Raw genomic sequence first — 26,201 nt, forward strand, 5'->3', positions numbered from 1 at the left:
GTCTCATCAGCTGTCGTCCCCCTGGTGCTGCTTCTTCCTCCCTCTCCTCACCCATTATTTCCCAGCTTTCCCCCTCATCTGTCTCTGAGCTGTATTCTCCCTCAAACCCCTGTTGTAATTCTGAACTGTCTTCTTCTTTGGGTCAGCCTGGGGAGGCGGTCTCCACCATTCCTCCTCTGCTGAGTCCCTGACATCCATACTCACCTGAGGGGAAATCGGGGGTGGAGCGGAGGCTGGGTGTTGGTGAGCGGGGAGACAAGCTGTGAGTTGGAGAACCAGGTAAGCTCTCCCCTGATGAGAGGGATCGGTTCAGGCAGGAGAAACTCCGACTAGTATGAAGGAGGGGCGAAGGCTGCTTAGCCAGCTTTTTGAAGAGAGATCTTCTCCTAATGTGAAGACAAGAGCTCTTCTGTAAAACACGCTCCCAACAACACGGCAAAAGCAGGGTGTCATAGTACCATCTCAGTGATAACAACATTCCATTTACCCACAAGGAGTGAAAAAACATTATACGACTACCAAGGTTTTAGGCAACACTGCAGCCAAAGTTTTAGAACTGCAGTTGTGTAAACTCTACAAACTCAGATCTGGTGGTATTAGAAATGTGGAATAGAGTTTGACGTGTGGCTTTTAATGCAAAAAATATTTATTTAAATAATAAATTAAAAGAAAAGAAAAAAGTTGTCACTGTTGCAGGTGACAACAGAATTTAAAAATAAACCCAACCCCCAAATTTTAAGTTCTGAAAAACTCATCACAGTTTCATTTAATTTATGAATCACTTCCTATGAAGTATCTCAGTGCAGTTTCACAATACAAACAGAACAATGTACAATTGTAAGGTTCTAATTAGAGGCGGTGTCATGTTCTCTGGCCACAACCCCACCTTCATGCCACAGGAGCCACTGGTTACAGAACAGGACTCTTTACATCAGGGGTTGAGAACCTTTTTGATTCTGTGGGCCGGGTCCTTATCTGGCCCCACCCTGTGGGTCAACTTTGAGGTGGTGGTCAGGACAAACCATGTGACATGTCATTCATATGACATAATTATAATGTCTGAAAAATTATGCATCTTTCTTGTTTTGACTGATCTATCCATATTATTTAAGGAAATGTATGGTTAGTTTGTTTTGTAATTTATTGATCTCTTAAATTAAAAAAAAATCCCTTGTGCAGTGATTCCCACCTGACAACTAGCTAGCTGTTGGGTGCTTGGGAACCACTGTGCAAAGTGGTAAAAAGGGTTTTCAGCTCTCTTTGGCTGTCAGGTAGGAAGTGCTGCACAGAAGAGATGCTTTCTGTTGGCACTGGCTGCCTGAGCAAATTCCCTGCAGGCATTGGCTATACTGCCTATCAGCTGATGGGTGGGAGAGCCAAAGGCTGCTTTCCCTTGCCAGTACACAATTGAGAAGCATACTTTAAGGCTCCCAGTTGTGCACTGACAACAGTTTTGGGACAGGTAGAGAGACGTGCTATAGGAAAACTGCCACATGAGATGAATCTGAATATCTGGCAGGCCAAGGTTGGCCCACTGGCTGGAGGATGCCCACCCTGCTTTGAATGAACAGACAGCTTCTCAAGGGGAAAGGCACTAATAGGAGGTATCTTGCTAATAAGACTTCAGGATGCTGCCGAGACAACAGGAGTTCTAGTCAACACTTGGAACAGGTAACTCTTCAGAATCCTGAACAGTTTTGCCTTGCCCTCTCTTGGAACTGGCAGCAACAACCTAGACTGAACTACTGGGTTTGACTTACTATTAAACTTGATTGGACCACTGGATTTGCCTTCATATTTGAAGTGAAATGACCGCTTACCCTATTCTGTGTGGGTGGCGGGTGCAGACCCTTGCAGGTCTGCCACTATCGTAGGGCAGTCAGGGGTCAGGTAGCTGTTAAAATCCACCCCAGATGGCTGCATTGCAAGGCAGGACTGCCTGCCAAAACCCCAGTTTTGAATCAGCCAAGCAGGGGTCCCCAAGCAGGCAGATCCTTGCTGGTGGACCCTGAGCTGGAGGTTTCCATGCCAGCCCACCAGCGATGAATAAAAGCCAACTGCACCAGGCACATCCAGCACAGTTGGCAAACCTTCCCTCCTCCCTCTTATGCTACTGTAATTTTCTTGTTTTGCATTCTAGGCCACTTGGTGTTACCATCAATCTAACCATATTTTGCTTTCTTGGTTGCTTGTTTTGCTTTTTGTATTACCTAACCTTGCTATGGTTACCAATGGTTGCCATATTCGGAGCCAGGAAGGAATTTGACTGTAAACAGATTGGCCTCGTTTGCAAGTTTTCCCTCACCCATAGCAAAAACTTTCGGCAGTTAAGGCATTGGGTGGAATGCTACTCATCAAGATTTAGGGTGAATTGGTGCACCAACTGGATCGGAACCAGTGGCATATTCCAGGTACCCTGTTAGAGGGGTCCTGGTGGAAATCTCTTTCCAGAAGCTAATTGTGGGGCAGACAGGCCATAGAGCTTCCAGAGGCAGCGTTAGGATGGCCTTCACGGTAGACTGGTATCTTGTGGAGGCCATAATCTTTGGTGCAACCCTGAAAAGTTTCAGCCTCCAGGCAGGATGCTGAAGTGGATATACATACAATGCCTGAGCCAAAATCCACCTACATCTGGAATCAAAAAAACTGCAGAATGTTGTCTGCCTGAGTTTGTTCATTATACACTAGCTGTAGCCATGCATTGGGGGGGGGGTTTGAGACTGGGACCACAACATTTCCCTCTTAATAGCAAAGAGTACAAACTTCAATTTATTCTGTATTAAGCAACCACAACTTACCTTTCCAAACTCTCCTTTTTTTTTGTTTTCTTACTCCGTCTAACCATTCTGCCCCTATAGCTATTTCTTCTAGCTGGTCCTGTTTTTATTGAAGTATTCTCAAAGGCTGTTGTAGTAATTGACACTTTATTGCCACTCTGTCAAGTAAGAATTTTCAAGGCATAAGTTGTTACCGAACCATTTTCTTCCAAACAGAACAGCAGATCAGGAGATGCACACCATTACATAGTTAGGAAGAAAGTTTCCACTTACATCAATACCACCAGCAATCATTGATCTTTACTGGTCCCACCTACCCGAGTCATCCTCTTATTATACCAGTCCTTGCTTCCGGGGCTTTTTGAGGGAACATTTTTATCACCCCTCCACTTTGACAGCACCACGTTATAATCTGGATGATGTGGTAATATATAGTGGACTTTATATGTGGAAGAGTAGGTCATAGGTCAACAACTACTACTGCTTATTAATACAACACTGAGCCCGTGATTTCACTGAGCTAGACAATTCCAAGTCCAGATCTATAGAGTGAGTGATTCTTCTTTCTGCTGTTAGCTTCCACTTAGGTTTTACATTACAAGTGAAGTCAGCTGAAGAACTCTAAGAGATCATGAGCAGAACTGAAAAGTGGTGGCCAAGATCCAAACAACTGCACAACCGGCAGCAGACAACAAAGGGAGCTTTGAACTTGTACAGCAGTCCCACTTGCTGCGTGACAAATCTCTTTTGAAACTGAGGGGGCTGGTGGTGGTGGTGAGGATCTGCTCTTCAAAGATAAAAAGTCAAATTCCACTGGGCATGGCCAAGCTCTTTGTATTTTTCAAACATGCTCAACTGTTTATAGTTTTGTTTTAGGGGGAAAGCAATGCATGTCTTCTTCATGGACCAATCAAGCTAAAAAGGACTGAATCCTGCGATTGTCACTGAATGGCTACTGGCTGAAAACATTTGGCTTCAGCAGAACTCTGGCTCCAATGTCAGATGCACCACTGCGGACATGCATTGAGCTCTTTACAATTTTGCTTTCAGAGTGCTACCAGAACTGCTCAATTACATCCATGAGGTGGCAGGGTTGTGTAGTTCATTTGATAATGAAAAGCCAAAATTGCTTGCATTCACCCCTGATCTATATGCCACTTTTTAAATGAGTCAATCCAGAGTCCATTGAACAGTGTAGTTTGGTTTTGTGGCTTGAGTTTCAATTGTTACAATTTTAAGATGTGGATTCACTTGTGAGCTTGATTTTTCAGGGCTTACCACATTTACCAGGAAGGCACTGTTCAAGCTGAGTTTAAAGGTAAAGGGCCACCTGAGTGTTAAGTCCAGTTGCGGACGACTCTGGGGTTGCACGCTCATCTCACTTTACCGGCCTAGGGAGCCGGTGTTTGTCCGCAGACAGCTTCCGGGTCATGTGGCCAGCATGACTAAGCCACTTCTAGCGAACCAGAGCAGTGCACGGAAACGGCGTTTACCTTCCCGCTGGAGTGGTACCTATTTATCTACTTGCACTTTGACGTGCTTTTGAACTGCTAGGTGGGCAGGAGCTGGGACCAAGCGACGGGATCTCACCCTGTCGCGGGGATTTGAACCGCCAACCTTCTGATCGGCAAGCCCTAGGCTCAGTGGTTTAGACCACAGTGCCACCCGCGTCCCTTCAAGCTGAGTTTAGGAGGTTATAAATGCTTTGTTAGGAAAGAATGTAGCCACCTTGAAGCCACCTTGAAGGAAGTGGTTGTAAGACCACTTCTGAAATAAGTCCCTTTGGACCACAAAGGATTTTATCAACACCTGGCTGGTTTCTAATGTTAGGCAAAGTGTTGGAACAAGTGGTTCTGGGTCACCTCCAAGCACTGTCAAATCAAACTGATTATCTAGATCCATGTCAATCTGGATTCTAGCCCAAATCTGGAAGTGAAACTGCTTTGCTTGCCTTGATGGATGACCAGTACTAAGAAACTGACAGAAGGAAAGCAAGTGCCTATTATATATGAAGAACCCTGCCTATAAGCTTAGAATCCAAGCAGTGGCAGACCCAAATATGCTGATGTGCTTTCTGGGTAATATAGATTATACACTAGTAACACAGCAGGGCATATTCACTTATTTGGAGAGCAGAGTGTTAAAAGGGAGGAGAGAGAGAATTAGTCGCATGCTCAAGTATATATGTAGGCCCGTTCTCTTTCACCACCTGCTGGATTGATGCTGCATCTGAGTAATCTATTTGCTGCAAGTAACTAAGACAATTACAGAAAAGAATGGCTATCAAAGTTGTACATGGTAACAAAACTGGAGAGGCCAGGTCCTCATACTACCCTTTAAAATAAAAACATAAAAAACCCTCAGTGAATTTGTTGCAGCATGCCTTGAATCACCTAGCCTTTCTAAATGACAAAAACAGAGTTATATACAGGATGCACTTGATAGAAACATGGAAAGGACTAGAGTGCAATTGAAAGGGCCAGCTGCTGAACACCCGCTTTAATACAGCAGTGACATTTGTTAGCCGTTATCAGAAAGACTGAATGAGGATGAAATAGGATTACACAGTTCAGAGGATTGATAATTGCAAGAAGTGCTTCATTTTATATCATTACACTTGTGCTATTTTTCTATTCATTGACTTGGGAATGCATCTTCACCTACACTGCATGTCCCGTCTCTGTGTGGGGAGCATTCAGGCTTCAGCTTTATTATGTTTAAGTGGTTCTATTAATCCGCAGGCTTTTAGCAATTTTCCACTTGACTAGCCAAATATATGTGGTTCAAAACCACCACCAAAGGAGGGTTGTGATAACTGAGTTATTTATAGGTTCTGAGAGCTCCTCTAGCTTCAAATAAGAGATGAATATGAAAGACATACCAAATATTGCAGCGGAATTCTTTGCTGCCTTTATGCTCCATTTAAAATTACAGCCAGCTAACTCAGAAATATGTTTATAAATTGCTTAAATGCTAGGTTACCTTAAATTTAGATTCGTGATTTTAAGTGCCAAATGGACAGCGCTGGGATATATGATATGACAAGGTTGTGTTCGAAATATTCCAATGGGGATCTGGTCTGCACCGAACCTGTGGCTGCATCTTATTGCTCTCACTGTAGTCAACTTGGTGAGCCCTGAATAAATCAGCTTTAAGCTTTAAGCACGAGTTAAGCTCGTGGATAAGCACGAGTTGCTAATAGCTACTAAGATTCAGCCTCCAGAAGGAAAGGCATCTATTGAATGAATGGTAAGCGCCAGGTTTCTTGTACAAAACTTTAAAAAAATATGAATAAATAAATACTGTACCTTTAATAACAGTTCTATGACTTCAGTATGAACAAGGCCATGCACTGGTTCTCCATTGATATGTGTGATGAGGTCACCAGCTTTCAATCCAGCGTGATAAGCTGAACTTCCTTCTTCAACATTCTAGAAAGCAAAGAGAGGTATTTCTGAACCAGAAATCTTATTGGAATTATATGATCTATGTCTAAGTTAAGGATAATGTAAATTGAGTGTGTAAAGGGCAGAGTATAAATAATAAAATTATTTTAGAATTTTGTTTTGGTGTCCAGGTAAGATGGAAAATGGAACTTGAAAATGGATTAGAGAAGCCAATGGATGTTGGGCTAAGCAAATCAAGTGGCTCAGCTGCAAGCAGCAGACTGTGATGCAACTTAACTTTTTTGGATCTGGACATATGATATCTGAGTTAAGAGAACACTTAACAGATGCACAGAAAATTCTAAAATTGGTCTAGGTCTAGAATGGCATATAATGAACATACTGCCCCCTACAAGGTCACCCAGATAGCTTGTTAGAATGCCAGCATGTTGGGCCATTTTCATCGGATGTAGCCTTCAAGCAACAAACATAAGCCTTACCCAGACAATATGCTGTACTGTGTAGATGTCACTATCACCCACATACACTCTGATTGCGCGGATAGTAAATCCATACTTCTTGCCTGAGGTGTGAATTATGACAGGCTGATGAGGACTTGCAGAAGCAGCTGAAGAATCACGGCTAGGCGAAGAATCTCTAGAAGACGAAGGATCTGAAGACACGGAATGGGGGGACATTGGACTTCCCAAAGGGGACACACCAAATATATCTGGAACAAATGGTCCTCTATATAAGAGTACATTCTGAATTTATGTTCATACATCCTACATATGTAGACTAGAAAACTAAGCAGATGCTTAAAAAAATAATTCTCTCCCCCCCCCCCGTAAATTTCCAAAACATTTACAATACAGTGGTACCTTGGTTTACGAAATTAATCTGTTCCGGAAGTCTGTTCTTAAACAAAGCGTTCTTAAACCAAGGTGTGCTTTCCCATAGCAGTGAGGGACTCAATTTACAAATGGAACACACTCAACAGGAAGTGAAACATGTTCTTATTCCAAGGCAAAGTTCACAAACCAAAACACCTACTTCCGGGTTTGCAGCGTTCTTAATCCAAGCTGTTCATAAACTAAGCTGTTCTTAAACCAACGTACCACTGTATGTATCTTTTGTTGGGTAGGATTTTTTTTAAAACTGAATGAATAATCTAAAGGTGCGTTTACATTAAAATTTCCTGTTCTTTTTCCATGGAGATCCCTACATATACAAATTATTATTCTCCTATTTACAAAAACAAAAATAATTATTTTAAAAATATTACTTCAAATTAAATACCTAGCAAAGTTGCACTAATATCACATTGCATAAAGAGGAAAGGGGTATATACAAGCATATACAAGCATCAATTTAATAGTTATAATCATGATCTCTACCTCCTGGAATCATAAGGGATAGAGCACTGGCCGAGAGGGACTTTGTGACTTTTCCAGAGATTTTCTTTTTCTCTGTCGTTTCTAATCGCTGACGAGCCATATGAGATGCTTGCTCATTGGAAGGCTTTGAGGAATTATCAGTGCTGTCCACACACTCACTTCTTCCATTTATCTGATCCAAGTGCTCTGAAAAACTTCCAACTGCACAAAAGAAAAGAACAAACAAACTGAAGAAACAAACAAACCAAGAGGTTGGGGCAGAATCATACAACACTGTAAAACAATCTCATTTCTAGAAGCATATAAATACACTAAAATGTTATGCCCACTATTGACTTAATTGTTAGCCATGTCTAGGGATCAAGAGTGAGCTAAAACAATGGTCTCCTTCCCCTTTCATGCACTAGACTCCCCATGTTTGTGGAAATCTACAACTTTAGACTTTGAATAAATATACTTGATAAGGAAAGGAGTGAACAGCTAAGATGTCCTGCACAATATATACTGTCATGTAAGTGTTTATGCAAGACTTATACAACTAAAAATATAATAATTTAACAATGAACAAAATGTATCCTACTCTTTTATGTGAAGTGTCTATTTCTAGGTTAGGTGATTTACGCGGTCATCGGTTACAATGGTAGCTGATGAATCAATGATCACTAGGCAAATGAGATAGCCTGCACTGACAATGGCCATGTTTGCACATCATACTTACCAAATCATGCCTTGACATAAACATGCTAGGTCCTGAAGAGGAGATCGCATCCAATGTGCTCCTTTCAAGAGGTTTTGGCTCAGTGTGGCACCTAACCCAAGGTCTATCTTTCTTGCCAACAAGCTGGAGCCAAGGTTTGTTCTATAGGCTGAAGTTTCTGAAATCACATTACTGCAGCGTGCTATAGATGGGGATGCCTGTGAAGATGGTTCAGAAACTGCAGCTGGTGCAGAATTCAGCAGCCAGGTTGCTTCCTGGAGTAAGATGTTCTGAGCACATAACACCAACCTTAGCCCAACTGCACTGGCTTCCAATTAATTTCCAGGCTTAATTAAAATGCTAGATTTGAGCTAAAAAGCCTTATGTGGCTCAGGAACTCAATACAGTGGTACCTCTGGTTAAGAACATAATTCATTCTGAAGGTCCACTCTTAACCAGAAACTGTTCTTAACCTGAGGTACCACTTTAGCTAATGGGGCCTCCCACTGCTGCCACTGCACAATTTCTGTTCTCATCCTGAAGCAAAGTTCTCAACCTGAGGTACTATTTCTCGGTTAGCGGAGTCTGTAACCTAAAGCGTCTGTAACCCGAGATACCACTGTACTTCGAGAACTGCCACTCCTGACATAAACTGGTCCAGTCTCTGCGATTGTCATCTGAAGCTCTTTTCCGAGTGCCCCCTCCACTGAAGGTCCCGAGGGGGGCAACATGAAAATGGGCCTCTTCAGTGGTGGTTCCCTACTTAAGGAATGCTCTCCCAAAGGAAACATCCCTGACACCATCTTTGTCTAGGTTGTAGGTGTGATGCAAAAACTTTCATTTTTACCTGTGCTATGGACACTTAATTTGAAAAGGTTTTTAAGTATTTGTGGCCTCTTTTGATGGGGCAGGAGTCTAGACCTTTATTTTATTTGTTTGTCTTTTAATGTTTTATTGTGTTTATTGTAAATAGCCTTAGTATTTCAATTATGTCTGTAAGACACCGAGTCATGTCTATGAGTGAAGCAATTAATTAATGATACAGTGCCCATGAAAGTCACTGCCATCCATGTATGTTGTTCATTAAAAGAGAAATCCCCAATGTTCCATTACCCATTTAGATTATGCATTTTGTGTCGCATGTAGTTTGGCCCTAAAACTGAAGACATACAGTAATTTTGATCTTGGAATTTAAGAAGGAGAAGGTCAGATGAAATGTCTAACTTTATACAAAACAGATGAACAAAACACACATGCTGTAGAAAATACTTCCATGCTTGAGACTTACCTGACAGCGTGGAGCTACTGATTGTGCTTGCTGGAGTTGTTACCTCCACTTCATCTAAAACAATTTCCTCACTAACAAATGCAACCTTTTCTTGATCTTTGCAGGATCCAGCAGAACGCGGTGATTCTTCTTCATCTCCTTCAGCTGATACTGACAATTTTGGAAGTAACCCTGAACTGTGACGTTGCCTAGAACTTTCAGTACCAGAAGACAAAGATGTAGATAGTTGCTGCCTACATTTAAAATGATATTTACACAATATAATTAAATAGGTGAACACAAATCAAAACCAGAAAAACACAAAATTTTGCAATATTGCATTAACAGAAAAATTAATCAAACACAATGGCGTTAAGAGAGAACCAGTGTCCTACTGTACACATCTCATGTTATGTCTGATCTCTGGCATGTCATTATAGTTTGGCCTAATCTGCTTCATAGGATTATTGTGAAGTTACTTTATGATAATTCTACATACTCTATTGGCAGGGAACAAATATGAAATAAATACTTACATTTCAGAATATTCTGAGCTCCAGCTTAAAGATTCTGCAGATGTTAGTACTACATTCTTTGTTCTCTCCGTTGTATCTTCCTTCTCTGCAGTTTGATTTCGAGTTCCTCGATCTATACTGCTAAAAACCTGTGCATGGGGGCAAAAGAAATGATAGCTAACAGTTGTTGTATCTAAAAGAACTTCAGAAAAATACATATCATGCAGAGCTCTGCATGCTCTAAATACTTATAGGCAGTACCCTGGAGTTTTAAAGGACTTCAGTAGATGAAGTTCTTAAAAGGATTTTCAATTCTACTCTCCTTGGTATCTTTGCTAAGCAACAGGGTAGCTAATGGCATCTTTTCTGTCATGAATTCATCTCATTTCTTCTTCACCTTTGACTTTATGTACTATGGACATGCATGCTAAACCTATAGATACTTCAGGATTTTTATATCATAGGATCAGTGCATATCTCAAATACCTCTTAACCATAAAGTCACTGAAAAAACAAAAACAAAAATATCAGCAAGTCATATAATGGCCATCACTCAGGAATGCAAAGTGGTAGGGAGAGTGAGCTGAAATTGACTGTGAAGATGAGAATAAATTACTTGACTAAATGATTTAGAGATTTGGCGGGGGTGGGGGGTGGCCATAAAAAAGCCAGTTGTTTATCTGACAACTTGCATATTGAGCTTGTTTGCAATGAAAAAAGTTGAGCTTTTAAGATATCAGTATCATACTATTCTTGTAGTATCCTATCTTACAAATGCACAGAAGCCATCCACAAAGAGAAGATTTAAATGCTTCTTGCTGTTTGAGAATTGGATTCCTGCTGCCAAGTCATGACAAAGGTTTAACATCACTAGACGGAAAGCAAGACCTTCTCTTGCTTTTCCCGCTTGCCCATTCTTAAATTGCCTCTACAGATGAATGGGGATTATGGATTTCTACAGATAGGGAAGCATATAACTATGCACAAGAGGAACAGAAACTTTAAAATCCCTTGCATTTAATCATATTCTGCAAAAAGCATTTGGAAATGGTATACAGTCACCCACCGAGTTTATTTATTTACACATATAGCCCATCACATCACAGGGGTTTAGAGAAGGTACTGCAATAGCAGACAAACTATAAAAAGCATACATATTTTAAGATGTTAAAACTGCTCCTGCCCTTCCCTGAAAAACAACAACAACAGTGTACTCGGGGTGGACAAAATTACAATGAGGGGGGAAAGTATTTGATCCCCTGCTAAATTTGCCCTTTTGCCCTCTGACAAAGAAATGGCCAGTCCATAATTTTAATGGTAGGTTTATTGTAGTTGTGAGAGACAGAATAACAACAGGAAAACCCCCAGAAACCCAGAAGACAAAAGTCAGAGATTGATGTGCATTATAATAAGTGAAATCAGTATTTGATCCGCTCTCAACCAGCCAGATGTCAGGCTACCTGGTATCTTCCCTGTATGTAACGAGCTGAGATTAGAAGCACCTGCTGTAAGGGAACGGTTTTACCTGTAATCCCAGCTCGTTACAGTACCTGTACAAAAACCACCTGTCAACAGAAGCAATCAATCCAGCAGATTCCAAAGTAGCCACCATGACCAAGACCAAAGAGCTGTCCAAGGATGTCAGGGACAAGATTGTAGACCTGCACAAGGCTGGACTGGGCTACAAGCACCTTGGTGAAAAGGTGACAACAGTTGGTGCAATAATTTGCAGATGGAAGAAACACAAAATAACTGTCAACCTCCCTTGGTCTGGGGCTCCATGCAAGATCTCATCTCGTGGAGTTGCAATGATCAGGAGAATGGTGATGAAGCAACCCAGAACTACATGGTGGGAATTTGTCAATGATCTCAGGGCAGCTGGGACCATAGTCACCATGAAAACAGTTGGTAACACACTACGTTGTGAAGGACTGAGATCTTGCAGAGCCCGCAAAGTCCCCTTGCTCAAGAAAGCACATGTACAGGCCCATCTGCAGTTTGCCAATGCACATCTGAATGACCCAGAGGAGAACTGGGTGAAAGTGTTGTGGTCAGATGAGACCAAAATCGAGCTCTTTGGCATCAACTCAACTCGCAAACTCAATGGGCAAATTTAGCTGGGGATCAAATACTTATCCCCCTCACTGTATGCTTACGTACTCAATCATTCACTTTATTTGTATACCATTTTTCTATGCACAGAAATAAGCTTAAAGAGGCTCGCAACCAAGAAACAGGGATACATTTCAAACACACACTACAAAACAATTTCATTATAACACAGCAAAACAATAACATACCCACATTTACATAACAACATGACAAAACAATAGCAAATATAGTAACATAGAGAAAAACACATTCCAATACTATAAATAGAACAGCATGCAACATCCAATAGCAAAAATAACGAGGGAGCTTCACAGTTTCACCTTAGCCCTTAGTGCTATACTAAGGAATAACTAAGTTAAACCACACAGAATATTCATTTTTATATATTCAATACTGCAATAATTATGCTCAAAATGGCAGAAGCTTATTTTGGATAAGTTAAAACTGAACTAAGACCTAAATATTAGCTTTTGCTATTTTCGTATGGGGACTCTTCTTTGTTACTTTCTCACTTTAAAAATCCAGGAGCAATGCTTTTAGTTACTTTCCTCTTGATCTCACATACTCATCATATGGAAACATGATGAACTCACAAAGGAGCAAGTTACAGGTGTGTGTGGGGGGGGGTGCTTATTGTTTTTTGACAAATGATCTGGCTGGGTACAATGGAAGAAAGTGAACCTCTAGCTTAGGGTTTGCTATGGAGTGTGACAATTTTTGTATTTGTTCAAAGGAACCGAAATGCTAATATATTTACTTATAGATTTACTTAATATCCAATAATTTGGATATTTTCTCAAACAGCCCTAGTAAAGTAAACCATAATAAATTAACAGTAGTAGTATTTACAGGAAGATCATTTTTAAAAAACCCTTCAATGGACGTGCCAAAAATGCCTCTCAATAACTACACTTTTCTTTCCTCATGCATTACACTCACCACAAATATGGTATATCTTATGGTACATGAAAATGCTTACTTTTGAAAATCGATGTGAACATGAAGAAAACTGCCTAATCTCCAAATTAAAATCTTCATCGTTTGTATCATCCTCTTCTTCTGTTTCCATGTGATGGTATTTCTCAGAACGAGCTATAAAGTACAGGACAATCTGTCAGAATTTACTGTAGTTTGAAAACAAACTGAAGGACAGTTTTATTTTTGTTAATACATTCAACTTCTAGGGCAGTAAAACATAGCATTAAAATTATCACTTCTGTAGAAAATTAAACATACTGTCAAAGTAGCTTGTGTCATCTTCAGATTCCAGCTGAGGAATGAATTCTGCCTTCTGTCTCAGCAAACTATTCCAATCTAAGTTTTGGAAGAACGGGTGCTGTTTCACCTCATAAGCACCACCTGGGGGAGCAAGAGAAGCCTGTCTGGATTAATTCTACAAATAAATTATTCAGTCATATTTATTTTAAAATAATAATGCCATTTATTTCTAAAACGATTGCCATGTTGTTGTTGTTTTTAAATGATTATCTTGGATTAACCTGTCTTTAAAAAACAAACTACAAAAACTTGAGACTGCTTCCCAGTCCATCTTAAGTAGGTAAAATGTACACCAGAACCGGTATTTACTTTGACACAGAAGCAAAGCATTAAACAAACCAGTAAGAATACATTAGAAACTTGAGCCAATGAAAGGACATTAACATTTGTTTTAATGTTGAAAAAATAGTCTATGAATATTACCAACTGTTTAATTACTTTTGTGAACTACATTTTCATGTTCGTCTTCAAGGGATAACCTGAGCCCAGGCAAGTTAGAAGCAACACAATGTCTGTGATATCGAAAAAATTGAAAACACCCACTATGTCATATGAAATAATATTAACAACACACTGGGAAATAAACATTGGTGATCTTGCATTTTTATTTGATGTTCATTTTGTTGTCTATATTTTAAACTTTATTTCAAAATAAAATTCCCTGTTAAAAAGGCTATCTTTTTCCTTAAAAACAATTTATTTATTTTTTGGTAGTTGTACACTGAGGGGACAATTTGGGCCAAGATGCACTGGAGAGGGGAAAGGGAGCTGAATTATATATAATGGATTGAACTGGTTAGCCAATACTTTGGTGTTTCTGCACTCAACAGGTACAGTATTTTGCATAGTATCTAGAACAGTAGTATGCAAACCTTTTTTACTTACAGACATGAAAATTGCTGGTGGGTAATTAATGATTAACACAATGATTCTTTTTTTTTTTGCCTGTTTTATCAATTGTAATGTGCTGTGCTAGATGCTGTATGTTTTTAAATTGTACTTTATTGCTTCTTTCATTTCTTTTTATTTTAAAAGCAATAAAAATACAATTAAAAGTTATACGAATATTTTATATTGTGAAGGTGCCATCTCTTTTCTTCAATCACAAATCCAGACACTACATAACAGTTATAGATTGACTTTCTAAGAAGACCTTGGGGGGGTTATTGGTTTTTTTATTCTTGTTTTTATTATGCCTTTTGTGTTTTTCATCCTCTATTTTTATATTGTGAACCTGGTCCAGATTGGCTACCTGAAATGTTTAGGGGGGGGGAGGGAAGAGGAGGGTTAATGGGTTCTTGTTATTGTTGTACTTGTCAAAAATGTAATTTACAAGTACTCTGGAAACCAATGTATGCTTGTATTTGGCGGGGGGGAGGGACCCATAAATAATAACAATAAAAAGAACCAAATCCAGAGATACGCTGCAGACCACCAGAAGGAATCTCATGGACTACTAGGGGGCCATGGACCAGAGTTTGAGAACCTCTGATCTAGAATAACAGTGAAAATCAGAAGTTTACCAAAATTTGACAATTGGTTTTAGGCAAATGCCAAATGCATGACTTTCCAAAACAGTATTATTTCCGAATTTTTAAAAGTCACTTTTGCACAGCATTCCAAATGTCAAACAATCTAGACTCACCAAAAACTGTGACTGTCAAATTTTCACCTCCAACTCAAATGCACATTCTCTAAATGAATAATACTGTCATTCAAAGAAACACTTTTCAGTCTCTCTTTATACGCACAACTTTATCACAAACCAAGGCAACCAGCACTGCTATTACCAGCACATTATCAATCTCTCTATGAAAAACTGGAGCACAAATTACAGCCAGTCCACAGTACAAAAGACATAGCTGTATTCATCACCCCTTTCCTTTTATCTCCTTCAATTTCTCCTGTTTTTTGCTTCTGCAAAAGAATTGCACTGAATGAAGAGGATAAGAAAGCATTATGTGACTCAAACTCAAGCCTTTTCTTTGTATTAGTCAAAAGAAAAGTTCAGTCACTCACACTAGCATCTACTGAGATAATTGTTTTGACAGCGTTAACTGTGGCACATGAAAATGGCATTCTATATTGATTAACCATGATGTAAACTTTGATATGCTATAGAAGAGTCGGGGCTCTCTGCTGAAGTGCTATTACTAGACACTGCCTCTGTATAGTGGGAGATGTATGGGATTCCTTAAAGTTTGGTACAGCTCAGTCAATGTGCTATGGGTGCCAAGATGCATTATACAGCCAGGAGAGCAGTAGCTATGGTCCCCCTTGTGAAGAAATGGTCCCACCTGTGCCTTTTGGTTTGTATATCACTACAGCGTTCAGGCATGAGGTTATGTATGGCTTCTTCTGTATATATGAGTGAGGTGGACTGAGTGAGTAGCCAAACAAAACATAAAGCACATAGATCAGATACATTTTCAGGGACAGAAAAGGGTTCAGGATAGGACTTCCAGAATCCCATTGCTGATTGGCACTTCAGTTGTTTCCGCAGATCGTTTATTTCAGACCCAGTAGCATGTCTTCCGATGCCTGAAGCAGAAACTTTAGTGAAATACCCACAGGGTGGATATGTGTCCATTCCATCATCACAAACACCACTCCAGGATATTTAATAGGAGTAGTTGCTTTCACCACAAACATACAGTTTTGGATTTCCTCCCCACTTTGTTTTCCCTTCTGCATGAGTTCAGTTTCTTTTCTGTTTGCGCCTCACCGTGTTTGGTGCATGTATGGTTATGTATTTTTTGAACTTTCAATAACAATTAATAATAATTTTAAAAAACCAAATATACACTTTCAGAACTGGGGATCTATTAATAGACTGTGATGTGATTGGGAAACAGCATTGTCTATACAAACCCACATTTGGCCCTTTGCAGGCATTATGAACTCAGGTTGCAGAAGTGCTGGCACTGGCATTTTCCTTAAGAAAATATGTTTAGTGTGTGAAAAGCAGTCTCAGTATTCATCAAAATATGTTGGAAAAGCACAACAGGAACAGTACACTGTGGAGTCTGGTCAAATGACTGCTTCCTTAAAATATTACCGGTGAAACAAAACTAGATGTTGCCCTTGTAATAAATGTTCATAATGCATTCACTGTAAGGTATTTCTTAGTCAAAAAGAGCAAGATAAAAAGGCCCAAAACAAGCCAAGAAGATACTATTTCTATCATCTTGGTAAACATGAGTGTAAAAACACTAACCTGTTCCCAATCTCTCCAAGGGGTTTTGTCTCAGAAGCAAAGTAATCAGTTCCTGGGCATCCGGAGGAGGTGCTTCATCTTTTTCTGGCCAGTTGATCTCATCTAGCAGAGAAAGATACAAATTGTCAATCTTTTTTTAACAGTCTATCATTCAACATTGACTTATGACATCTATTCAGCATAACTTGGTGCAGCATAAGCGCAGACTCAGGGATCAAGGTGGAGGTGTTGCTGTGGTTCACTGATCTTCGGCCATGCTTACCATGAAACATCTTCATTCGGGGGGCTGGCCTTTGGTTTGACACTTGGTGTCAAACCAGAGAGAGAGAGAGACTGCTAATGCAAGCAGCCTCTGGTGTCACATTGGAGAACACTAGGAATATTGTCCCGGGGGGGTTTAAACGTCCATGCGGAGGCTGCTCTTGTTGGTCTGGCTCTGGCCCTCATGGCCTCCATGACAACCATGGGGCTCTCTCAAGTGGTCACCAACCCTGACCCATAGCACAGGACAACTTGTTTTTCTGCCCCTGGTGACGAAGCTGATGATCTGGAAATAGGAAGGGTTTCTGTGGCCCCCTAGTCATGATCAGGCCACTTCCTGGTGAGGTTGGGCTAACAGTACCAACTTCCCTCTGTAGAGATGGAAGACCCACTATTATGGTTCACCCCTGGAGACTTATGGATTTCAATGGATTCCTGAATGCTCTGGGGGATTTTTCTGGTGGATAGAACTGGCAATCCTGTTGATGTCAATGGAATTGTGAGACTCAGAAGGCTGTAGATATAATCATGCCTGACCCCCGTGGAGCATGTTTGGCACCCTGGTATTCTGGGAAGCTGTAAGTAATGAAACAGTTTAGGTGAAGGATAATGTGCAGGTGGCAGAAGTCTCATTGCAAAGATGACCGAACAAGTGCTAGAGCACATAATCCTGCCTACTATGTGGAAGGGTATGCAGCTAAGGAGGCTCACTTTGCTGCTTCCATCACATCCTTGATAAGTAAGTTAGCAGAGCACTTCAGAGTGGCCCATAGCCTACTGACACCTATATTGGTAGACAGAGCCTGAGACACCTGAGGGTCCCTCTGTGCATTGCTTTGAGGACAAAGTTGGTTACCTTCACAGCAAGCTAGATGCCAGGATTGATGGTGTTCCAAGTGAGTTTTCCAATGTCCCATCAAACCATGTTTTGTAGGATCATCTACAGGTGATAGGTATTGGGGCCACTGTTCTGCAGTGGTTCTGGTGTCATCTTCAGAGATGGTTTCAGAACACAGCATACTTCTCAATCCCAATAGGGCACCACAGGGTCTCCTGTGCTATTTAATATCTACATTAAGCCGCTGGGAGTTGCCATTAGGCATTTTGGAGCAAGGTTTCATCAGTATGCTGTTGATACCCAACTCTGTTTCTCAGTAACATCTGAATCAGGAATGGATGAGAAGACCCTGAACCAGTGTTTGGATGCAGTGGTGGACTGGATGAGAACTAATAAACTGAGTCTGAATCTTTGCAAAATGGAGGGTGGGTGGGACCAGGAAGTTGGTAAGTTGCCTGCCCTGGATAGAGTTGTGCTTTCTTTGAAGGGACCAGAAGTGGATTTTAGGGGTGCTTCTAGATCTAGCTCTGTCACTAGACGGGTGTCCACAGCGACTAGGAGTGCCGTATGCTAACTTTCGTTGTTAAGACAACTATGGACATTCCTGTATCAGAATAGTTTGACCACAGTGGTCCATGCATTGGCAATCTCATGGCTGGATTACTGCAGTGGGGTTGATCCAGAGGCTGCAGCTGATGCAGAACTTAATTCACCTTGGACAAAGGCAGGAAATGGACTGGATGAGGACAGGAAATAGCTACATACTCCTTGGCTCTGAACATTTCCTGCCTTGGACAGTAGGTGGTGATGTTTACCTATGTAACAGCCTAACACCCAGGGGAAACAGTCATGCAACTTGCAAACTATATTCAAGATGCAAGACCAGGTCCTATGGCAAAGGTCACAACTTAATTGCGGTATTCTCCAGAAGGGCCAGATTATTTTCAACTTGGTTGAAGGAGATTTAAACACAAACCCAAGCCTTCTGAGGAAGCCCACATTTGGAAGACCTGATATCTGAATCCTGTCAAATATGGTTGCCCATAGATCTAAACACATGCTGAAGACATCTATCATGCAAAAGGCGATTTCGTGGTGGAATAAACCATAGCTTTGAACTAACTTTTTTTGCATTTATGTTTTGTAATGAGGTAAATCACTGCAATGCGCAGGCACAGAATGGGGTATGAAAAGCAGGGGGAAAGGTAGGGAGGGGTGTTAAATAAGAAGCTATGGCAAAGACACATTCTCTGAACTCAAGAGAATCTGACAGATATAGTCTTCCTTTCCCCTAGGGAGAAACATATAAAGAATCTCATAGCACAGAAGAAATGCACCAGGGGAAAAATTACTTCCTAAGCAATGCCAATTCTTTGAATTGAAGCTTGTAACCAGGTATTAATTATACTTTACTACAAGTTTTTTAAAAAATATTTAATAATTATTTAGTATCATCAACCACAGTATGGAAAGTGTAGTATCACTTAACCATGGTAAAACAACTGACCATTTTTTCGTCTCCGCTTTCTCCTCATACATTTATTTTCCCTACTGGTGCAATTGTTAACTGGAGTTTGATTTCAACAAGAATTTTAACCTAGAATAAGATGCACATTTTCAGTCTCTGTAACTTCTGCTAAAATACTGAATCGTCCAATTTCTTTTTAGTTATCTGAAGCTATTGGAATGTCCTTCTCCAGCTTATTACTTTATTACATAATATCATATGCATGCACCCAAATGTACAAATGCACATGATAAGATAAACACAATGAAAGCATGACAGTATTTTATTTTTCCTGCCTACAAATGGTATTTAAATGCATTCTGAAAAACAAAATATGAAAATTGTTGCTGCCTTAGGGATCAAAAACAACAACTGCTTGTTTTAATTAAACATTTGATTGTCCCCAAAAAACAGTATGTTTTAAAATCTATAAACAGCTAATGTATTGTATAAAGAGGTTATTTACTGTAGGCAACCAACAAATCTATTTCATTAGATTACAAGCATGCCTAGCTGGAAGATCTAATAGAACATAGACATAATTGCAGCCTCCCCTCCCCTGTTCACTTCACTAGTGTACCTTTTCATTGCATTTTATAGAATGGATCGGGAAACAACTAGTAAAAGAAATGTCATTCTAGTAAGCATTTGGCATAAACTGTGGCCATCTACATGTTTTGCATCTGGAAAATATAAGGGAACAGCAGGTAGGATAGAGATAGATACTGTTTAATTATCATTTAGTTTTGCCACAAGCTGCATAACAATACTTAGGGCCGGCCTGCAGGTTAAGATCTAAAAGGTTATTGAATTTTAAATGAAAGAAGAACAGCTGTTACAGAAATAACATTATACTGTAACGGCCACTGGTGAAATCATTAACAATCTGTGAACTGCATTTGAATCCTTCTTTTCCCCATTATTTATTATTTGGGAGACATTTGTTTTAGGGTTTTATTACATTTCTGTTAATTTATTGCATTGTGCCTTTAGGCATTTTCCCATTTATGCAAATTAAGTACATATCAACCTTTTTTTTGCTGATTTTTAAAATTAATGGCTGAAAAGACAGTACTAGCTCCAAAAGTATTAACTATCCAGATAATAGTTCCTTTATGATTAAAGTATTTATCCTCTTCTTTGTGACTAACTCTCTTTTCCTATTAAAAAACATTTTCCTCTTCCTTTTCTAGTATGACTCTTCTAATTTTTTTCCTGATCATATTCTTGCTCACCAGCACTGATACTCTTCTTTTTGTTCCTTCCTCTTTCTATTTCTTTGATCACTTCATGCCTTAGACTGACAGACTGCTGACGAAAATTGCTCTGAATTTCTTGTATATATTGTAAAGTGCTTCCTACATATTAAGCATTATAGAAATATTAAATGTAAGCACTGTAATATTATCAAATTACAATGATATTCGCTGAATTCAGTCTTGCTCTGTTTCACAAGTTCACATACCAGTATTGTAATTCTGGGGCATTATATAGACAATTACATTTTTAATTGTGTCAAATATGTTAGTAAGCAATATGGATTTAAGTGGTTCTTTACACTGAAATATATGTCATTTTTCCTGGAAGCTCCCCTGGCCCACAAAGGCCTGACTGAACATTGACTCAAGTGGCAATTCTTAGAGAGGATGGTTTTAAGGATAATAATTCAACTTTTCTGATATTTACCACTGATTACTTGTCCAAATAGCTCCTCCGGTGTATCACCAAAAAAAGGAACACACCCAACAAGAAACTCATAAAGAATAATTCCCATAGACCACCAGTCCACTGGCTTGCCATAGCCCTGTCTTAGAATTACTTCTGGAGCAATATATTCTGGCGTGCCACAGACCTAAACGTGAGAGAAGAAAAGCAAACCTGAATTATATTTCTGTGCATAAAACTGTAAGTTGATTGCAATCAATGTGTTAAAAGAAACATATTGAGAATTACAAATTTTGCCATGACTTTCTTTTTGGCTGCATGTATTTCAACTTTTCTGATGAAAGCACTCAAGCAACTAAATGCAAAATTCAACTGCAATTCAGATCTCAACTGAAAGCATGAAAAAATACTTTATGTGTGTTGTTTGTTTCACAGTAAATTACATATATTTATACTAAGCACAATTGGCTCCTTATTATAACATGAAAACTGCAATGGATTTACCTTAAGTAACTCTTACAGTGAACAGATTGTGGGCAAATGGTAATGAGGCATGCTTAAAGGGAAATGGGCCATAGCTAGGATTTTTAGCACCCTTGATTGTGCAATGCATCATGAGTTCCACAAGTACTCTGCTGAGACTCCTGAATTCTTTATAAAAACAACTTTCCATTTGTCTCTCTTACAATCTCACTTGTTCACAATTAGATCATTCATCTTATTAATAGACCATAATTGAAGGAGGGAAAGTCTAGAACAGTAAAGGTAACTCTTACATATAGATTTGTAACAACACTATAGAAATAAAAAAGCATCTACACAATTTGCACAGTTCATCTAGTTTCTAAAGTGTTCTGCTAATACAAAAGGAATGACACATCTCTTACCTGTTTATCCAGAAATTCTCTAGCATCCTTCTCAATGTGACCCTCATAAAGATTGGTGGTCATACTCATGAGGCCAACCTTAGATAGTCCAAAATCTGTTAACTTTATATGCCCCATGGAAGTTACCAGTAAACTGCAAATGAGAATGATAGTAGATTACTATTACTTTCTACTTCACTGCTGTAACAGCATAATGTTTTCGCTGTAACACATAAATTTAAACTCACATTAGTCACAGTATATCATGAAATTTGTTGGAATAAAGCCAGCAAATGGATATGACAACTGGCAAGGGATACAGTGTTATGTGGGGTCTTAGACTCTCTTTCCGGAGTACTGCTAGTGAGAATGTCACAGTCCCATAATAGCACAGCCAATTAGTAGGTATAAAGAATAATTCAATGGAAGTAGCAGTGTGATTGATCTCTCCAATGGGTATAATTTCAAAATCTCATTTCCTTTTCAGACAACACATCAAGATCAGCATGGCCTTGTGGCACCAACCTTAGGGCCAGAAGTGCAACTCCACTCATGCTGCCACACTGAGTGCCCTATGCATGAATAAATGTGCAAATAGAGCTGGTAATTAGGCTTTATTAAATCTTAAAATAAAGTTATAGGCCTCGAATCATCATAGAAGAAATTGAAGGTGTCTACAAAGAGGTGAATAAATATGCATATAAACTGGGGAAGAGAGAAAGCATTTATAAAGTTATGGTAACTATAACACATATTTTTTTCCTTCATTTAGAAGTAGGAAGCAAAAAGAAATCCAAAACTATGGAAACTAAATAAAGATGTTTCTCCATAGATGGTGGCCATCATACTACAAGAATGTGACAAAACACATTTGTGCAGGTTTTTAGACAGCTCTAAAAAAGCTAACTTTGAAAATTCTGAAGTGTCTTCATTCAGCTCTTGTTTAATATAATCCACACCTGAGAAAAGCTTTAACCCTCTTAACTGGACCATTATTGTCCAAAGGTGAGTCTGCAAACATTTTCATGATCTGACACATGAAGAAACTGCAATACTTAACAAGTGTCAAATGGTGGATAAAGCATATAAACAACTGTTGCCCTTAGCTACAGACTATGACTGGAATACCTCCTTGAAACGCACTGATGCAACGAGTTAAAAATAAAAGAGGAACCAGTCAACAAATTCACTATAATTGCAGTTCTTTTAAAAAGAAACAAAGCAGTTAAATGATTATATTCTGAATTTATCTATCAATAAAATTTTATTACATGGGCACAAGCCCATTAAAATAAAATTAAAACCCTGGAAGTCATTCAATATGTAATATGAAATGAGTAGTACACATATAAACCACGGAAAAGGAAAACCATGCAAACTACACTACACTTCATTTCACTTTGCCCAGAGGCTTCATATACGGTATCATTAGTGTTTCAAGCAACTATTAGTTACATGCTATATACATACTTATCTGGTTTCAAATCCCTGTGTACTATTCCATAGTTGTGGAGATACTCCAATGCCAGAACAGTCTCTGCAAAATACATTCTGGCCATGTCTACTGGCAGAGGTCCCATATTTTTCATTAAAGTAGCACAATCTCCACCTGAAATATAACGTGTATTATTAAACCTATTCCACACTGAAGAGATGTTTCAGGATTCGGTTTGACACACAATTATAATTAAGAACAGTGTATCTTTAAGACTGTGAGCAGACATGTTGACTGTAATAGAAACTATTATAGTAACAGGACTTTTTTGCCACTTTACATCACAAAAAATAAACTAATATTTTTTTAAAAATTGTGTTACATACACTCAAATTAGTTAAAGAAACTAATGTTGAACGTTTTAGGTATGTGTATCTCTTTTTAATATTTGCCCTTTACCAAAGGATTTATACAAATTCACTCATAGAAACATGGACAAGAAGGAAGAAAAGTTCTATTTCAGTATGAACATCTGGCACTGGCAGAAGCATGAGAACACGTGGAGGGGGTGTATGAGTAAGCAAACTATCTTATCTACTTATAATACTGAGGAGCTTGATTCATAACCGAGCCCAACTAACCCAAACCAAAAAACAAGCTCAGTTATTTCTGAAGATAGTTACAAGTCAATCAGACCACATGGCTTTCCAGGTATTAAGTACAACATGGTCCAATTCCGTCACCAACCCCATAAGCCTCCCCACTCAACTATCTCAGCTGGTGGTTGCTGGTTTTCTTCTACAGCTTAAAAAAAAAAAGGAAAGGGGGGAAAGAACACAGAACCATCATCATAGTAAGCAAAGTGTCTCATCACCCCTAACTACCCCTAACCATTTTGCACTCCCCCAATGACCTCTCAATATGCTACAAGGAAAATCTGGGAGTAATTTCAGATCAGCCCTTATAACGCGCCCTGCCTTTTAAGAAGGTGAACATTATGAATTAGTGGGATTTATCTTCTATCTTGTCATCCCTAATTTCTAGTGTGCATTGTGGACACTGAAGAATGGGAATCTGTAAGGTAAAAATATTATCAATTTCCAGTATTACACTGCGCATGCCACTGGATGTAGAACAATACTGTACCTTCTACATATTCCATGACCATGCATAAATGGCGTCTAGCTTCAAAGGAACAGTACATGCTGACTACAAATGGATTTTCTGCAAATGTCAGGATATCACGCTCAACAAAAGCCTGCTGAATCTGGTTTCGAAGAATGAGATTCTGTTTGTTAATCTTCTTCATCGCAAACCTCTGTCTGGTTTCTTTATACCGCACCAAATAAACAGCACTGAAAAGAAAAGAGAGAAAGAATCAGGATGAGATTGTTTTTAAATCTACTACTTCTAATGCACACTATGCTAGAATTCCAGGATTCAATTTCTGACCTAAGTTGCCACTTCATGTTTTTGTCAGTACTCACTAAAAGGCTTTATGATGGGGGGAAACTATTATGGCGCAATATAGTAATTAAACCTGAGACTGCTTACTCTGCGAGTGTGCATCATATTTATGACTCCACCTTTGACTCTTAAGGATGAAATCTTGAACACAAAGGAGGGAGGGTGAGAGCTTCATGATGAGACAGCTTTTCTTTCCAAATTGTGAAAGCGGTACACCCACTATCCTAGACATTACCAATGAATAAAATTTATCACTACTAAGGCAGCTGTGCTGTGGCTGAGTCAATCTAGAGTTCGCTGACATCATGGCTGCTACATAGAAGCCTTCCAACCTCTGATCAAACTCCACTCAAGTTCAGACCCCTATATATTTCTGAATATGGGCTGAATTATGTTTATTTTTATTTGTATCCTCACAATCTTTTAAAAATAACATCAGCATTATCTTTTCCACATAGTCAAAGTTCTATCCCTTATTACCACTACAGGAACATTTCTTAAGATACACTTTCTCTTAATTTCTCTCATTCTGACAGCACCATTCCCATTTCAGTGTTGGAGCAGACAAAAGAGATTGCACCACACTGAAATCAGGACGACATAGCACCTTAGGCAAAATATGAATCATATTACATCCTTTGTACTTCCTTTAATGAAGCCGTGTGACTCAGCCCAATAACGTTTTGAAACTGGCTTCTGCTCCTCGCAATCCCCTCAGAATGTGTGTGTGTGTGTGTGTGTCCACACACTCAATCAATAAAGTTCATTTCCTTACTGCTGGCCACAGAAATTATGGCATAAACATATTTAATCCTTCCCTATAGTTTATGTTCTTTATCCCATTTGTTTCTCTGCACTACAAACCCTCTTCTTTGAACATGAATTATTTGCCCTGTTCAGCCTTGAACTCTTCTCTTTGATTTCAATGCGGTGAGCTCTTGTTTATCATATATACAGGAAAGTGGCCCTCATCATTTGCATTAAGTTTGTCAAAAGGCAAGAGCAATCCACCCTGCTCTGCTTTGTCTGGGAGTGGGGTGGACGGGATAGAGATGTCCCTCCAGCAGCCCTGCTGGCCTCCTGCTGGTCACCTCCTACACATGGTGGCTGGAGCAGTAGGTGGTTGGCAGGCAGATTGCTCTGAGAGCCTGGAAGTGGCACAGTATTAGGGCCAAGATCAGACGTGATGCCACCACATCACTACAGTAGGGCCAGGTTGGTATCTGGCAGATCACAGATCAACCCAGCCCTGCCTCCGGACAGTCCCATTTGAAGGTGTTCTGGTGGCTGTTGCTAGCAAGGATCCTGTTTGCCTGCATGTTTGGCAGGAAGTGGTGGAAGCTCCTTGCCAGAAGAGGGTTACAAATGCTACAGTGGCCTGCTGCTCTGTAAAGTTTCCACAAACAGGAAAGTTTAGGGAGGTGGGAATTTGGACTCATCCCCAATACCCTGAAAACTAAACAATTAATTAATCAACTGATTGTGCATAAGAATATAAGGCTTCATACATGCTACA

General features: G+C 39.5%; 1 protein-coding gene across 11 annotated transcripts in view; it reads right to left on the reverse strand.

Moving 5' to 3' along the window:
- The window catches only part of MAST4 (microtubule associated serine/threonine kinase family member 4), a gene marked incomplete at its 5' end in the record, with an annotated part of 206,005 nt that overhangs the window by 7,122 nt on the left and 172,682 nt on the right, over positions 1-26,201 (reverse strand). For 10 of the 11 annotated variants that reach the window (XM_081929316.1, XM_081929315.1, XM_081929313.1 and 7 more), the window contains 14 exons: positions 205-386; positions 2,799-2,935; positions 6,086-6,208; positions 6,664-6,893; positions 7,561-7,761; positions 9,546-9,778; positions 10,061-10,188; positions 13,131-13,243; positions 13,388-13,510; positions 16,647-16,748; positions 20,939-21,104; positions 21,805-21,937; positions 23,254-23,392; positions 24,365-24,573. In XM_081929316.1, the coding sequence (XP_081785442.1) occupies positions 205-386; positions 2,799-2,935; positions 6,086-6,208; positions 6,664-6,893; positions 7,561-7,761; positions 9,546-9,778; positions 10,061-10,188; positions 13,131-13,243; positions 13,388-13,510; positions 16,647-16,748; positions 20,939-21,104; positions 21,805-21,937; positions 23,254-23,392; positions 24,365-24,573 (2,219 nt within the window). The remainder of the gene's footprint in view (positions 1-204; positions 387-2,798; positions 2,936-6,085; positions 6,209-6,663; positions 6,894-7,560; positions 7,762-9,545; positions 9,779-10,060; positions 10,189-13,130; positions 13,244-13,387; positions 13,511-16,646; positions 16,749-20,938; positions 21,105-21,804; positions 21,938-23,253; positions 23,393-24,364; positions 24,574-26,201) is intronic. The other variant, XM_081929314.1, reaches the window with a different exon arrangement.

Source organism: Podarcis melisellensis (assembly GCF_964234715.1).
Source record: "Podarcis melisellensis genome assembly, chromosome: 11".
Taxonomy (NCBI): domain Eukaryota; kingdom Metazoa; phylum Chordata; class Lepidosauria; order Squamata; family Lacertidae; genus Podarcis; species Podarcis melisellensis.